The sequence below is a fragment of the Sebastes fasciatus genome, chromosome 9 (assembly GCF_043250625.1).
Source record: "Sebastes fasciatus isolate fSebFas1 chromosome 9, fSebFas1.pri, whole genome shotgun sequence".
Classification (NCBI taxonomy): domain Eukaryota; kingdom Metazoa; phylum Chordata; class Actinopteri; order Perciformes; family Sebastidae; genus Sebastes; species Sebastes fasciatus.
Window position 1 is genome coordinate 20724293 of NC_133803.1, and position 16915 is coordinate 20741207.

The 16915-nt window shown below is 39.1% G+C and overlaps 2 protein-coding genes across 3 annotated transcripts in view; both read left to right on the plus strand.

The window, feature by feature from the left end:
* The window catches only part of LOC141774175 (interferon-induced, double-stranded RNA-activated protein kinase-like), a 57344-nt gene that overhangs the window by 11969 nt on the left and 28460 nt on the right, over positions 1 to 16915 (plus strand). The gene's annotated exons all lie outside the window — the stretch shown is intronic.
* Positions 4145 to 16915, plus strand: part of LOC141774181 (interferon-induced, double-stranded RNA-activated protein kinase-like) — a 30338-nt gene continuing 17567 nt past the window's right edge. Inside the window, exons 1-10 of the mRNA XM_074646588.1 lie at positions 4145 to 4418; positions 8274 to 8400; positions 8519 to 8542; positions 8738 to 8811; positions 8890 to 9039; positions 9117 to 9249; positions 15721 to 15785; positions 15871 to 15961; positions 16699 to 16730; positions 16823 to 16865. Coding sequence (XP_074502689.1) covers positions 4324 to 4418; positions 8274 to 8400; positions 8519 to 8542; positions 8738 to 8811; positions 8890 to 9039; positions 9117 to 9249; positions 15721 to 15785; positions 15871 to 15961; positions 16699 to 16730; positions 16823 to 16865 — 834 coding nt within the window. The 5' untranslated portion in view covers positions 4145 to 4323. The remainder of the gene's footprint in view (positions 4419 to 8273; positions 8401 to 8518; positions 8543 to 8737; positions 8812 to 8889; positions 9040 to 9116; positions 9250 to 15720; positions 15786 to 15870; positions 15962 to 16698; positions 16731 to 16822; positions 16866 to 16915) is intronic.

The following is a 16915-nucleotide window of genomic DNA, read 5'->3' on the forward strand; positions in this document are numbered from 1 at the left end:
CGTGCATCAATGAGCCTTGGGTCTGACCATGTCGCCGGTTCACCGGTTTTCTTTCCTTGGACCACTTTTGGTAGGTCCTGACCACTGCAGACCAGGAACATCCCACAAGAGCTGCAGTTTTGGAGATGCTCTGACCCAGTCGTCTAGCCAGCACAATTTGGCCCTTGTCAAAGTCGCTCACATCCTTACGCTGGCCCATTTTTTCTGCTTCCAACACATCAACTTAAAGGACAAAATGTTCACTTTGCTGCCTAATATATCCCACCCACTGCCAGGTGCCATTGTAACAAGATAGTCAATGTTATAGCTTTAAAATGGAAGGATATTCTGAGACCTAACTCTAGTCAATGGATAAAGAGATGTCTTATAGTCTGGCATTAGAAAAACTGACTTTCATAGTAAGAGGTAAAGTTGAGGATTTCTATATGATGTGGAAACCTTTCATACATTTTATGAACGGCCCGACTGTAGATCCCTGTGATCGGATGAGGATTGGTGCTATCACCGTCACTCCAAGGTAACTTGTAATTTGTATCATTGCTGGAGCAGGATGATTGTGAATAGGGAGATAGATCCGGATGATGACTGAATTGTACACTGATTTTTTGTAATTGATCATATGTATATGTGTTTTTGTATGTGTATATACTGCGTATATGTGTATGTATATATATATATATACATATATATATATGTATACAGTATATATAAATAGATTTTATTTTATTGTTTTAAATTTTATTTCTTTTACTTGTGTATATTCTTTTTACTTATATATATTTTTTTGTATACAATATGTTTTTCCTGTATCTACACTGGCTTATTTTATATTAATATTAAGTTTATTAAGTTTCTTTGTACCGAGCATGTTATGATTGGGGACGTTTGTGAATGTTTGTTCTGTTGTTTCAAAATGAACAAAAAAACAATAAATATAATATTGAAAAAAAGAAAGATAGTCAATGTTATTCACTTCACCTGTCAGTGGTCATTAATCAGGTTGTGTTGATACCAACAATAGTTATCCCAGAGGTTGCTCCATGATTGCATTTAACGCCACTGATGGATTTTATTTTATTGAGGAACTTGTGAGAACTTTCAGCAAGTAGTGTTGATTCCCAAACCAGTCCTCCAGACCAGCTGACGGCGGTAATGCACCACGAGAAAAACAAGAGGAGGAGGAGGAAGAGGAAGAGGAGGCACGTCGTCGACACTGGACTGAAAAAGCCCGCGAAATTCAAACTGCGTAGTGCTGCAGTGCGAATCTCGTGCATGCCACGGTCTCTGGCTTGTGTGCTCACTCAGGGTTTAAAGATTCAGGATGGCAAAGAAGAACAACTACACAAGTTGAAGTTGGAATATGAAGACATGGGCTCCGACGGACCTGAACACAATAAAAGGTGAGTTAAAACCATATTACCAACTACTAAGTCAGTATAATTGAAGTCTTTATTTCTTGTAAAAACAAAAAACACTTTAGATTAAACAGAAAATATCACCCTTGTGCGCAAATCCAAGTTTGTTTTGGGCGGGGATGGTCTGCTGAATTATTAATATCCTGGTGGACAAAGGGTACAGCTGTCCTCGGGCCCAAGGCCAGGGGGGGCCCATGCAAAGGTCTATGGTTGACCCTTAAATGGGATCAAGAACAACACTTTACTTACTGACCTATATCACTGACAGTACAAGTTAAATATATTTACATGATAAATAAATATATTGGTATCATTAAAACACCTTTCACCTTTATCATCGAGAAAATGAAAGGATCAGAGAGGCAATGACCAAATTTCTGGAGAAGCAGCAGGTATGACAGGCGAAGCTGAACGTACAAAGATGAGGAGCAATAGACAGACTAGAAAAATAAAACCCGCTAGCGGGCTCATTTTTAAAGTTGGAGTGAAGATAATGGTATCATATGAAACTGGGCGACCTGGATTCGGGGTGGATGAGGGGCCCAATTTGGAAAATCTGTCCCCCTGCCTAATGGAATTAGGAATTATGATGGTTCCCACCTGCTGGATAGCTAGAGCTATCCTTAAGGCTCAATGATGAATAAGCCTCCTGCGCTTTCCCTGAGAGGACACACTGAAGCATAAGTGCACAGTCAGCCTCAGGCCAATTTCTAGCCTTAGCTACACGCTCGAACAGCAAGAAAAAGGTGTCTGGATCTTTCTCATTAAACCTGGGTAACGAGCGCAAGTTATTCACATCAAAACGAGTCACAAAAGACCTGGGCACCTGTCCGCCCTCATTCTCACCAGACAACACGCCATCTTTGATCATAGACAAACGATATCCCTCCATATTTAATCTTTCCGCCTCTGATTGCTGACGGATTCGCTCTACTTCAATTTGCTTTTTAACTTCCAATTCATGTTTCATTTTGTCATGTTCAAGCTGCAACATCAAAATCTCCTGTTGCTCAAAAGTTAGTCCTTGAGTCTGAAAGGACATAGCAGTAGGAATTGGAGAAGACTTCTCTTCATCTCCGGGCATAATTCCTATTTCGATTAATTTTGATTTTATAGACTCTTTAATATTTTCTTTCATACGCTTGTCTCCTACAACAACCACTGAATAATGCTCGGCAATCAAGAGAAACTGCTCTTTTGTGCAGGTATCCAGGGACTCCAGAGACGGAGCAGCAATGAACGCCTCAATCTCAGACATTTACAAAGTCAAAAAGCCAACTGACAACTGAGCAAATCCACCGTTATGCACACAACCGCACCAGGCAGACATCACAATGTCTACTCTTGCGCTCAAAGAGGAATACTCCTCAACACGGTTTAGAGTTTCCCCGCTATCTAAAGAAAAACCCAGCTAACTAAGCTCATCCCTAGTCTTCATGCAGCTACTTGCGGTGGGTATTTATGCACTCAAGACCGCTGGCCCAGCAGAGCGACTAGCAAGCTAGCAACCCCCTGAAACCACGGATATGCTCCCGTGAAGCATGAAAGCTTCAACCACTTTTGCCACAGCACTACAAATAAATCAGCTCAACGAACCCAAAGGGAACGTCGCTACAGCCTACAAGGGAAAACTCTGCACCACTTTGCAACAATTACGCACAGAGCAACTCGCAAGTGTCATCTGGGCCAGCTGATCGCAGCGTAAACAAAGACGGCGAAACAAACTCCTCTCTCCACAAAATCCAGGTAAGAAACAACTACAAGTCCTACAAAAGTCATTAAATTTACCCTGTAAAGCATCCCAAATACGTTGTCCTTTCCCTCAAACCAACATTCGCACACACACGGTACTAGGTAACAAAGGAACAAACCGCGCGCCGCGGGCGCTCCAAACAAACTTTACGCACGCCAAATTCTCTGAAACACACAAACAGGCCAAGATCAAACTTCTGCTGCAGACAGTTTTTACCGTTTAACTGACCCAAATAAGTCACAAAAAGCGCAACTAATTACCAAAATGCCCAAAAGCACAAAAATACCCATTACCAGATCTTATCAAAAAGTCGCGGCACAAACGGGAAAAAAGCTGGACGAGCCCCCAATTTGTCATAGCCCGGCTCCTAGGCCATGACAAATACGGGAAAGGACGCAGTGATTGATTGTAAATTAAAGATATTTATTACAAATAAATTAAGGATATACAGAAATAACTACAAATGTGGAGTGTGTCAGTCAGTAACATCAGTAATGTAGATGTGGATGTGTGAGCATGATGAAGTGTGATGTGTTGTGAGTGGAAACTAAAGAAAAGTCAAACAAAGGCAGCCCGGCAGGTTCTGACAGGGATGAGTCTAGGTGAAGGAAAAGAGACCAGAGCAGCGCTTGATTGGGGCTTTTATGCTCAGGACGCGCCAGCATCAGGTGCTCTGCATCAGGCATCCTCTCCCGTGATACCTTCAAGGACACAGGGAAAGAATGTAAGGCCAAATCCACACTGGCATCTCAGTAGTGAGGCAGGGGCCGTCACATATATATGTATAATATATATATATATATATATATATATATATATATATATATATGTAGTATATATATGTCAGCACATCCACTATGATTAACACTTTTAGTGCTACAATGTATCCATGGTGATAGCTTCCACTTGGTTCATGTTTGTCCAACTAGTTCTGATATTTCCGACAGCACATGAAGGCGCCATGTTGTGTGACGTTTACGGAGAAAACGAAACTTACTGTTGGTGAAGGCTGAATATGAAACTGAGCAGCAGACGTACGAAGAAGACGTTGAAGTTAACATGAAAACGATAAAGATATAACGTTAGTTAGTATTCTAAGATTAGTACTTAGTGCTGGTAATCTGAGGAGACATTCAGGCTGCTGAGTGATGTATAATGGCTGTAGTTAAACTGAACGAGTTTGCTCAGAGAGAGAGGTTGGATCTGAAGTATGAGGACGTTGGATCTGTTGGCCGTGATCACATGAAAACGTGAGTTGCATCAATTTTCTGTTGGGTTTTTACGACCTGAAAAGTCATGAATGTAGGATTAGAAGAGATCTGGGACCACACTTTAATAGGACATACAATTTATAATGTTTTTTGGAAATGGGTGTATGCTATATTATGTTGCCTGCTGTTCCCCCATTTAAACCACACATGCAATTAATTTAACATACCTTCAACAATGAGTTCAGATTGTTTTCTGCATATATTGAAAACTCCTGTGGGAAAAAAAGCAACACGAAAATTGAGGAATATGGCATGGTATGAGTTAACACCACCTATAAAAAGACTGTAATAGATGCATGGGTGATCATATGCTTTAAGATAAGATAAGATAAGATGTTCCTTTATTAGTCCCGCGGTGGGGAAATTTGCAGTGTACAGCAGGGGGATGGTGCAAAAAACAAGATGTATCAGCTAAGTGAAAAAAGAGCTAAACAAAGTGTAACAAAATATGAACCATTTAAAGGTCACATATTATGCTCATTTCCAGGTTCATAGATGTATTTTAATGTTGCACTAGAACATGTTTACATGCTGCAATGTTCAAAAAACCCTTTATTCTTCTCATACTGCAGCCTGAGTCTGCCTGCCTCAGAGACTAATTCAGCCTCTGTCTGAAAACCACTGATTCACAGCCTGTCTCCTCCCACTCTGCTCTGATTGGTCAGCGTTTTCTGTCAATCAAACTTCCTCAACACCCTCCCCCTCCCTCCCGGAGAAGCTCTCTCTCTCTCTCTCTCTCTCTCTCTCTCTGAGAGAGAGAGAGAGAGAGAGAGAGAGAGAGAGCGAGAGAGAGACGAGTGGAGAGATAGCAGCTAGAATAGAGCTTATAAACCACTTTAAAGTTTATAAACCAGAAACTTCACCCAGCGCACGTTACCGGAGGAATCTGATCAGAAATCGGCGACACATGATGAACATCTGCGGTCCAGATTCCAGGTTTTCCTGACGGTTTCTCTCAGGTAAATAATACTATTTATAGCTCTGTTAGTTAACTCAGTGTTTACCTCATGCATCAACTCTGTAAACCGTAAACATACACTCTGTTTTACGTCTGTCTTTACAGATCCATCTGTGAGAAATGACCGACAGAATCATCCCAGAGGAGAGCAGACAGCTGTGGGCAGATGGCTCTGTTTACATGGAGATACAAAGCTAACCCGTTAGCATGTAGCTACATGCTAACGGGTTAGCTACATGCTACCGCTATGACACGGTGTGTAAACACAGCGACCATCAGGGTGGAAAATAGAAGATGTGAAACAGTAGTCAGTTCATTATTTCTGCTAAAAGATAAATGTATGGAAGATCAGAGTAATGGTATATTATTTACAGTAGTAGCTGTCTCTGTGTTACCATGACTACAGACCACCGGAGCTTAGCTTACCATAGTTTACCAGAGCTGAAAGACTTTCTCCTGTACCATGTCACATAACTAACTAACAGGTGAGATGATTACAAATGCTGTGAATAATTAATATTGTCATCTGTCAACTCAAATAAAGTTTGACTGTGAAACAGAAATGTGTTGTGTTGCTTACAAGTCACTATTTACTACCTGTACTCTGCTACATGCATGACATCAAATATATATAATATATAAATATCATCTGTTTAAACAGTGTAATTACGTAAAGCCTTTGTGAAAGAACATGTTATATTTAGATGATGGGAGTACATGAAGCCTGTTCTGCTGGTTCTTGCAGACTTTGCTCAAGTTAGGTTGAGGAGGAGAGACAGTGACGCGCTGTGGGGCGGGGTCAGCTACTGAAGGTTCTCTCTGGTTCGACCAGGAAACCCTTACATGGCTTGCATTTCTCTAATGACGTCAGAAGAGAAGGAAAAAAAGCGATTTTTTTTTCTGCACCCATTTCCGGACAAACGGAGGAGGAGAAAAAGAGAGAGGATGGTCTTTTATGATACTATGGTGGCCTGTAGACACACTGGGGACAGATATTGATGTTTAAAAGACATGGAAAAGTGCATTTTGCATAATAGGTGACCTTTAAATAGAAGGAAGTATAAAAATAGGAGCAGTATATACAGTATTGACAATAAACAGACTATTAACAAAATTGCACAAGTGGAAAATGATATTGAACAGTGAGAATTAATGAAATTCCATCTGAAAAAATCAGTTTATTATCAGCTTTTCGGAGTGTATGTGGTCTACTGGGAGATGCAAAGATACAATGTATAAGATCTGGTCACATGGTCCAAACAGCTGCATTATACCTCTATTACTGGGTCCATACAATCTAAATTTACACCAACAGTCATAATACTAATTAACTTGGACGAATTTAGCATATTATAATAGCATATATTATTTAAATTTTTTTAATGTATTATTATATTAGCATATATTAATTATTATTATTTTTTAATTATTATTATTATATTAGCATATTTTATTTTTATTTTTAATTTAGCATATTATATTAGCATATATTAGCATATGGTAAATTCGTCCAAACTGCTGGAAGAGAGACAGTTAAATTAACACTGCTATACTGTAGATCTGACCCAAATGCTTCGTAGCTTCGACTGTTGCCATGGTAATCGACCTCCAAATCACTATTCGAATGCTTCGTTTTTTACTTTTTTTATATATAAGTATGTAATAAAAAAAGGATGAATCCCAAAATAGCCCATGAAATAAGGAATAATCCCACAACATTATTCATTATTTATATTCAACAAAAATTAGGTACAGTAGTGGAGACAGACAGACAAACAGAATAACATGCCAGCCTGTCGCGCTGCGCCGCGCCGCTCCGTGGAGCTTCGAATACCTTCAAATATTTCTCAGTGAATCTGTGAAGCCCAAAAAATGGTATTCGGGACAGCCCTACACTGCTATCTTATAATCTTCATATGTGGTGTTGGCCTGTAGTTTACGTTAGTCATATCTGTGTTTGTGCCACTAACTGGGGGCTGAACGGTCTGTATGCGTTTCAATAGTTTGTTTATTAGATTACATCCAAAAGCATGCAGAAACATGCAGCATGCAGGCAGAAACAAGAGAACTACTCATATTTTCGTTTTGTCCTACCCACCTCACCTTGCATGGCAGCTGGATTCTTGCTATGTCACGAGATCACGCGAGAATCGTGGGCTCACATATCCCATGAAATTCCACCTTGTCAGGATAAGCAAAGAGATGAAACTCTGGTGTTTTTTTGACAAGAGCTGCTGCCGCCATTTTGGACTGAAATCGCTTATTATATTTATAATATTTTATTGTTCAACACGGGCCCGTTTGGTAGAATATGACAGTAGAATAGAAATCATTTTGTTTTAATTTTTAGGCGGACGTTTTACTGGCGTCCGGTAGTCGCTTTCTGTCCAAAATAGCGGGAGCGTAGCTCTACTGCTGGACGCTGATGTTGCAATGCAACGACCAATTGACTTTCACTTCTTAGCAATATACATTCTTTGATGGAAAGGCGACTCTTTGTTCTAAATAATAATGGGGTCTCCTGAACAGGTTAGCGTAGATGCTGCAATAGCATCAGTTATATCAGAACTGAAGAGTATTTCCTCATTGAAAGAAGAGCAAAGAACGGCAATGAAAGATTTTCTCGATAGAAAAGATGTTTTCGCTCTTCTCCCGACTGGCCTCTGCAATAGTTTGATTGACAGATGGTTCATCCAATCACCTGCCAAGTTGTTTTACTTTTCCAAACACTTCTCAGATGGTTCTGTGTAACAACCTATCTGGCGGGTCAGGTTACTCCCCGCCACCAGGCGACTACTTTGTCGGGAGAAAAACGTGCGGCAGCTCCAGGAGACCTTGATCTTGCCTGTTTAACAAGTTTTATAATTTATCCTCAGATTTACCGTCAGAGCAGTCCTGAATGGTAAGGTGTATCCTGATGGTGTCGGGGCGAACAAGAAAGAAGCCAAACAGAACGCAGCCCTAAATGCCCTGAAAGGCTTGTCGGACGAACCAATTCACCCTGTAAGATTATTATACCTCTTTATTGACTTACTGCATGTGTGCATTTTTGTATTCAAAGTATAGAAGACCAATTCACAGGATAAATATGTATATTTGTTATTATCTTGTCTTTCATGAGATATGTGGCGGGAAAACTACAGAGGTAAGTAGTAATAATACACACTAGTTTCTCCTGGCTTAATGAAAGTCCTAGAGAAGTGCAGAGGGAAGAAAGGAATTGACTTGCTTGTCATTGACTGTAGTGTTTTCATTCATTTTCAAGTAGATTTTTAAAATGTTACACAAGCCGCACTCCAATCAGTGAATCAACATAAAGTCATATTTGTTTGTGTTCAAGACTGGAGAGGAGAAATACAGCGCAGCATCAAGTCAACAAGGAGAGGAATTGAAGCAAAATGTGTCGGACATCTTGTGAGCACAAACAGTTGCGACGCATTGTTCCTGTTTGGTTATGAGAGGTTTTAATTAGTTTGTGATTTATCTTTACAGTGAGGAGACAAAGAGCTTGAGTGTGATAACCAAAGACGAAGGTTTTATAGAGACAAATTTCATTGGAATCATTGACGTCCACTGTAACAAAACAAAGCTCTTCCATGACTACATCTTGGTGGATAGAAGCGGTCCACCTCATAACCCTCAGTGAGTATGACTGAACCTCTGTAACCTGCATAGACGCCACAGACACTGATCTAAATATTTCTTCCCTGCTTACACAGGTTCTCCTACAAATTAGTGATCAACAAGAAGGACTACCCTGTGGGTGAGGGTAAGAGCATCAAGGAAGCCAAACAAAATGCAGCTCAGCTGGCCTGGTCTGCTCTTCAAGAACATTCAGACTGGGACAGCAAGGTATTTCATATTTTCTGTTAAATATGGTCTGGTGAAGGGACAACACGCAAGCTTTACAGCAGATTTTGAATGAGTCCTCAATAGGGATCGACCGATATGTTTTTTTCAGGACCGATACCGATTATTAGTAATCAAGGAGACCGATAACCGATATTTTGAACCGATATACATTTGCAGTAAAAATGAAGGGCAGGGCGCTTCTTATAAAGTTAACTGAAAATTTTAATAAATAAATAAACAATATCTCTCTGAAGTTTTATAAAGTGTAAAAATAAATAAAACTAGCTAAACTTAAATTTGTGCTGAAGTTTGAGTCTCGGTTCAGCAGCAGCAGACTGGTGCAGAAAGCAGAGTTGCTCAGCCTGTTCTCCAGTGAGACGGCTTCTGTTCCTCCCATAAACTAGAATACTACATGACCAATGATTACCATAACTGGATATGTCCAATAGCAATAGAAGTGACTATTCAACTCTATGCAGTGCATGTATGGATTAACACAGCCTCTATATGCAGTTCCATTACATTACATTAAACTGGGCCTCTCTAACAGCAAGATGTGACCGGTACTGCTTTCTATTTATTTATAAAGCCCTTAACTTGCCATCATATATCACATTACATATTACTTATATTATAACACAACTGTCAAAAGTCAGAGCTGCTTCAGGACAGATTCAGTAACGTTAGTTAGTAACATTGAGTCCTGGTTTAGACTGTGAGGACCAGCCAATCAATTGATATGCTAGTCAGCTGGCTAAATTATGGATCAACAAATGAACGTATTGACGTTCGCTATCGCATTCAAGCTCTACGACGCTCCACATTAGCTCGAGTTGTTCTAGTAAACGTCCATGTAAAAATACAGACTCATACGGGCGAGGAATGTTACGTTTGCAAATTAGCAGCTAAAATACGTTTCAGTTCCACTGTGTAACTGGTAAACTGGACATGCTTGATCGTGGTGTTTCTGCAACTTCAGCATAAAGGATTGGGATGTTTATTGGAACTTACACAACAATATCTTCCGTCTTACCGAGAGAACACGGCTCCGCTCACCGGAGCAGCTCCGTCTGTCTGTCTGTTTTTGTCTGCACGTCTGAGGCACGGTAACCCTCTGTGTTGATTGGCTATTGCTCAAGGCGTGTAACCAATGAGATAGTGCTGTGAGTGGGACATTGAGCTAGACTGCACAGTGGAGAGTACTGTAGCAGGCTGACACAGAGAGGAGGCTGATCAGAGCCAAAGTAGCGCATTTATAAATTAATTAATTTTATCGGTTAAACAAAAATGCCGATACCGATAATCGGCAAAATGCTGAATATCGGCCGATAATATCGGCCAGGCCGATAATCGGTCAATCCCAAGTCCACAACCATATTATTTAAAGCATGCATTATAGTCACTACCCACACTGTCAACTGTAAATGTCATTTTGCGTGCCACTTTTTCCATGTACCTGAATGAATGAATGAATGAAAGACTTTATTTCGAACATATAATAAATAAAAACAGATACAAAATAATAACAAACAAAACAAGAGTTATAGTGTCCGAAAAGGAGTAGGTAGAAGAAAAACTTATATTACCCTACCCCTTTCTCACTTCTCCTCTATTAACTCATATATCATAGAATGATAATATAATATAATATAAAAACTATCTCAGATTTATTTACATCCCAAGTTGAATATATGAACAGCATCCCAAATTTATTTACAACCCACAAATACATCCGCAGTTAAAAAGTATATAACCAACCTTTAACACAACTCTTCTTCAACCATGTACCTCCCAAAAATATCTTTCTTGTATAGCTTTTTAAATTGATTTATATTTGTGCTCCCCTTCAACCCATCACCTAACCCATTCCACAAATCCACCCCACAGACTGAAATACACATACTCTTCTTTTTTGTACGAACACAATGCTTTTTAAAATTAAATTTTCCTCTTAAATTATAACCCCCCTCCCTGTCACAAAACATTTTTTGAATATTGCCCGGAAGTGAATTATGTCTTGCTTTAAACATAATTATTGCGGTTTTAAATTTGACTAAATCCATAAATTTCAATGCATGTGACTTCAAAAACAGTGTGTTCGTGTGTTCCCTATATCCCACATTATTTACTATCCTGATTGCTCTCTTCTGTAGTATGCATAATGGTTGTAAGTTGCTTTTATAAGTGTTACCCCAAACTTTTACACAGTAATTCAGATATGGTGATACAAGTGAAGAATACAGAATGTGCAGTGATTTATGATCCAGTGTGTGTCTTGTTTTCCCTAAGACTGCTATGCTCTTTGCCAGCTTTGTTCTTACATAATTTATCTGAGGTTTCCAGCAGATTTTGTGGTCCAGTATTACACCCAGAAATTTATTTACATATACTCTTTCAATAGTCACATCATCTATTATCATTTGTACTGGTATGTCTATTTTTTGGTTTCCAAATAACATAAATTTAGTTTTGTCCAAATTTAATGACAATTTATTTCTGTCAAACCACCGTTGCAATTTTCTGATTTCTGTTGTGGCCACCTCCAAAAGCTGCTGCAGATTTTCCCCAGAACAAAAAATATTTGTGTCATCTGCAAATAAAACTAAATTCAGTGTCCTTGATACCCTACCTATGTCATTTATATACATAATAAACAATTTTGGACCCAATACTGATCCCTGCGGGACCCCACAAGTAATACCTGAGCATGTTGATTTGTAGTCCCCTATTTGCACGTACTGCTGCCTGTTTCCTATATAACTTCTCAACCAGTTCAGCACTACCCCTCTTATACCATACCGTTCCATTTTATTGAATAATATATCATGATCAATGGTGTCAAATGCTTTTTTTAAATCTATAAATACTCCTACCGCATACTTCTTGTTATCAATACAACTGGTTATTTCTTCTGTTAGCTCCATTAATGCCATTGCTGTTGATCTGTTTGCTCTGAACCCGTATTGACTGTCTGTCAGTAAATGGTGCTTGTCAATGAAGTTATCTAATCTTCCAATGAACAGTTTCTCCAATATTTTAGAGAACTGGCAAAGTAAAGATACAGGCCTGTAATTAGTGAAATTATGTTTGTCCCCAGTTTTATATAGTGGAATAACTTTAGCAGTTTTCATTTTATGTGGAAATGTGCCAGTTATGAATGATAAGTTACAAATGTAGGTTAGGGGGTTTGCAATACTGTCAATGACTTTCTTGACTATCGTCATATCGATTCCATTCAAGTCAGTAGATGTTTTATTCTTGCACTTGTTAACTATGTCTATGATTTCTTTTCTGTCTATAGCTTTGAGATAAATTGAGTTTGAATTTCTTGCAATGTTGCTTTCAACAACCTCCCCATCCTTTGGAGACGTGTCATTGATTTTTCCTGCCAACTTTGGTCCCACATTTACAAAAAATTCATTAAACCCATTAACCACATCATTCATATCATTTAAAGACCTATCATTATCAATAAAATATTCAGGGTAACTTGAGCTAGTCGAACGGTTTCTAATAATACTGTTTAATATATTCCATATGCCTTTTATATTGTTTTTGTTATTTTCTAGTAATTTGGTATAATATTCCTTCTTGCATATCCTCATAATATTAGTTAATTTATTTTTGTATTTCTTATATTTATGTTCTGCCTCTTTAGTTTTACATTTTATGAATTGTCTATATAGAGTATTCTTTTTTTTACAGGCATTTTGCAGTCCCTTTGTGATCCATGGTCTGTTTGTGTTATTGTTCCTAGTGTTATCTTGTTTTATTGGACAGTTTTTGTCATATAATGACTTAAATATATTTAGAAATGTTTCATATGCTGTATCAACATCATTTCCTTCATAGAGGGTTTTCCAGTTTTGTGATAGCAATTCGGTTCTGAATGCATTTATGGATTCTTCTGTTCTCAATCTCCTATATTTGATTTTATGGTCCTCCTTCTCTTTTCCACAATCACAGTCATGGATCACAAAAAATGGCAAATGGTCACTGATGTCATTCATCAGCAGCCCGCTCACTAAGCTACTTTCCATGTAATTTGTAAATATATTGTCGATTAGAGTTGCACAGTGCGCTGTTATTCTGCTTGGTTTGGTGATCAGTGGATATAAACTCATACTATACATTGTGTTAATAAATTCGTCTGTCATTTTGTGTTTGTTAGGATTTAGCAGGTCTATATTGAAGTCCCCACAAATGAATGTAACCTTCTGATTAGTTTTGGCAAATATTTTCTCCATACTGTCTTTAAAAGTTTCCATGCAGGCTCCTGGTGCTCTGTATACACAACTGACCATCACATTTCTTTGGTTTTCCATGCAGATCTCTACAGTGATGCATTCCATCACATCATCAATAGTGGTTGACATGTTTTCTAAAATCTTATATTTCAGACTATTTTTCACGTACAGGGCCACACCCCCTCCTTTTTTGCTCTTCCTGTTCATGTAATTGAATTCATATCCTTTCAACTCGAAATCTGCTTCTTTCTCAGAATTGAGCCAGGTTTCAGATATTGCAATGACATTGAATGGTTTTGTGAATTGACCTAAGTATTCTTTGATGTTTTGGTGATTAGCATATAAGCTTCTACTGTTGAAGTGAATAATTGACATTCCTTGAGCTGACTTCACATTGCTGTTATACTGTTCATCGGTGTAGTAGCAACATGTGTTGTTTAGATGGTTAAAAAAGTTATTGTCAGGATCAATATCTTCCAGTTCCAGTTCATGCATATTGTGTTCAGATAATGTTCAGTGAATGTTATGTAATTCCACAAGAACCCATTTTCCACAGACAGGTATGATTACCTTGTTGTGTTGTTCTGATGTCACTGGTATTTGTCCAATTCTTCAATTTCTCTGATAACCAGCACTCTGGCCTCCTCTGGTGACCCGTTCAGTTTGATGATCACTTTACAGTTTGCAGTCCACGTTGATTGAATTTTCCTCTGCTTCCTTAGAAAGCATGCCATTCTGGCGATGTCTGCGTTTTTCTTTGTAAGATGTTCATTCACATAAACGTCGGACCCCTTCAGCTTCCTTCCTTGTCTAAGCAGCGTATTTTTGTGCTTTCTGTTGGTAAACCGGATTATTAAGGCCGGTTTGTCGCTCTTGTTCCTCCGGGGGAGAGGGTGGCATGACTCGATGTCGGTGTTGTTGATGGAGATGCCTTTGTTGTTGAAGAAGGCCGTCACCTGTTGTTCAAGGGACTGTTGGTCGGGCTCGGTGAGCCCCCCGACGTCCGCTGGTGTCACCGCCCGGGTGTATGACCGTGGCCTGGTCTCCAACCCGCTAACGATCACGTCGTTTATGCGGGAGTACTGCTCCAGATCCGCCACCCGGCACTCTAAGAGGGTTATCCTCTTGTCCTTCTCGACATGTTGTCTCTTCAGCTCCTTAATTTCCCCCATCAAGTCCATTATTAGTTTTTGCTGTTTAGACACAGTTGCAATTTCTCCAGACATAAAATTCAGCGCCTTCTTTATCTCTTTGATCTCCTCGTCCGAGATTGCACTGCTTTGTTTGGTTGTCTTTGGTGGCATGTTGTTGTTTTGTTTGTTGCTAATAATTCACTATGTTAGTTTTTTTTCACTTGGCCTTGGTCCAAAAGAAAAGTTTTTTGTTTTTTTTCTGCCACTCTGTTGTAAATCTGTATGTAGCAGCGTCCCCATCTTTATACCAGTGATTCCCAAAGTACCATAAGGGTGAGCCATGGGTGCTGCAAGATGTATTTCCATTCTTTTATTGTACATTTTTTATAATGTTTCACCACATAAACAATTAAGGGCCTTTCACACAGCGCTGCGCCCACTCTAGGGTTGTGGAATTAATCAAATTTTAATTACGATTTTGGCTTCTAACGATTATGAAAAGATGAAAATCAACATAAAACAATTTTGGTGCGGCATTCTGTTTCGCAATGACGCTCTCATTTTGTCTTGTGTTATAAATCCAGCGCACCCCTTTCCTTTACAGGGACGGCCGCTGCTGAGCTTAATTGTAATTAATTTTAAACTCATAACACATATTCATGGACATACTTTATCGCTTTTATACAATCCCTGCATAGAAAGGAGTCACGTATTAAATGTATTAGTTATCTGATTTTATCTTATTGTGGCAGCCATGTCTCAAATGCCCCGCGTGCACATTGGGCACCCAGTTACAAAAATTCGGAGGTGCACGACGAAGCTGCAACAGCGCTTTACGCACATTATGTCATTTTTGGCTCGCGCACCCTCGCGCCGGGGACACTACCTGAGCCGGCCATGAACAAAATGAATGGGTGGTCTGTTTTTAAGATTACAGATTACTATTTTGAACATCTGTGTTTTAACATCATAAAATATCACATTAATGTTATTCCAATGATTATTACTCCAATGTTACACCCCAATGCCCGTTAACATCAGTCACTAGAAAACATGGTACTAATAGCTGAACACTTCCTTTGTGCTTTCAGGTATCTTCCAGGTCGGCTGTGTCTGGTGATGGTGCACCAGCCTCGCTGTTCACGCCACCAACACTGTAAGGCACCGACTGAGGAGCACATCAGATGGTAAAGTTTCCTATTGAGCATATTCGTCTAAAGTGTATCATTTTATTCTCCAAGGGATTCCCGTGATGCAAAATCCGAAAGGGTGCCAACGACTACAAGTGACTCAGTTGTTTTCAAGAATTCGTCACCTCCTCCTGAGGAACAGGTCTGTTACTTCCTATGTAATCCTGTTAACAGAGTGCTACAGGAATGGTGTATTTTTGTAGACCAACCTTGACGTTAGAATCGCACGGGTTCCCTCGACAAAAAAGTTTTTTTCCATTGGGTTTTGGATTATTGCAGAAAATAAGCTCTGTGGCAAACAAACGTTTATGATATTTACAGGCTTTGTTCCATACCATAATCTTCACAAATGAACACTACTTTTATGATTTTTTAAGGGTGAATGCAATCGGCAGAAGTAAAAAGGTAACGTTAGGCTATGAACGAACTACACCACGGTCGCATGAGCGTGAGTATACACTGAGAGGCCGTAGCGGCGCACGAGTCGGCGTGATGACGTTTTGTAGTTTAATTTAGCCACTTGTTAGCAACCGCCTTTTTTAAAATACATAAAGGCTTTAAAAGTCACAAGTGGGATATTTACGGACGCATTCAGTAGTAGAACAAAACGTTAAAATCTTTTAAGCTTGTGTTAACCACAGACCTTATTTCAGGCAAAAACCCATTGACTTCGAGATGAGGGAACCAGAAGTGCTAAAGTGTTAACTCATTTCTGGGTTTAAGGACTCATTTCTGCAGCACTGTACTGTTAGTCTAGTTCGCATCACAACATTACACTCAGAAGTAAAGGAGGACGTCTTTAGGACCTTATATAATGGATTTTGAATGCATGTATGCTTAAATATAATTTGCTATATTTTTCTACTTCCCATTACAAAGATTCAAAGTCCTGATGCAAAGCCCAAAATAAGGTAAGCTATTGTTTGACACCGACTGTAAAGGTCCAGTACATCATACTGTATTTCACCTGATGTTATTGCTGATTGTAATTTTTCTTGTCTAGAATTGCAGCAAATTTCAAGAATGCCCACAGAAACAGCAAAGAGGTAAAGTAAGAAGATATTAATCCTGCTAGTTTCTCTTTTTGGTTTTTGTT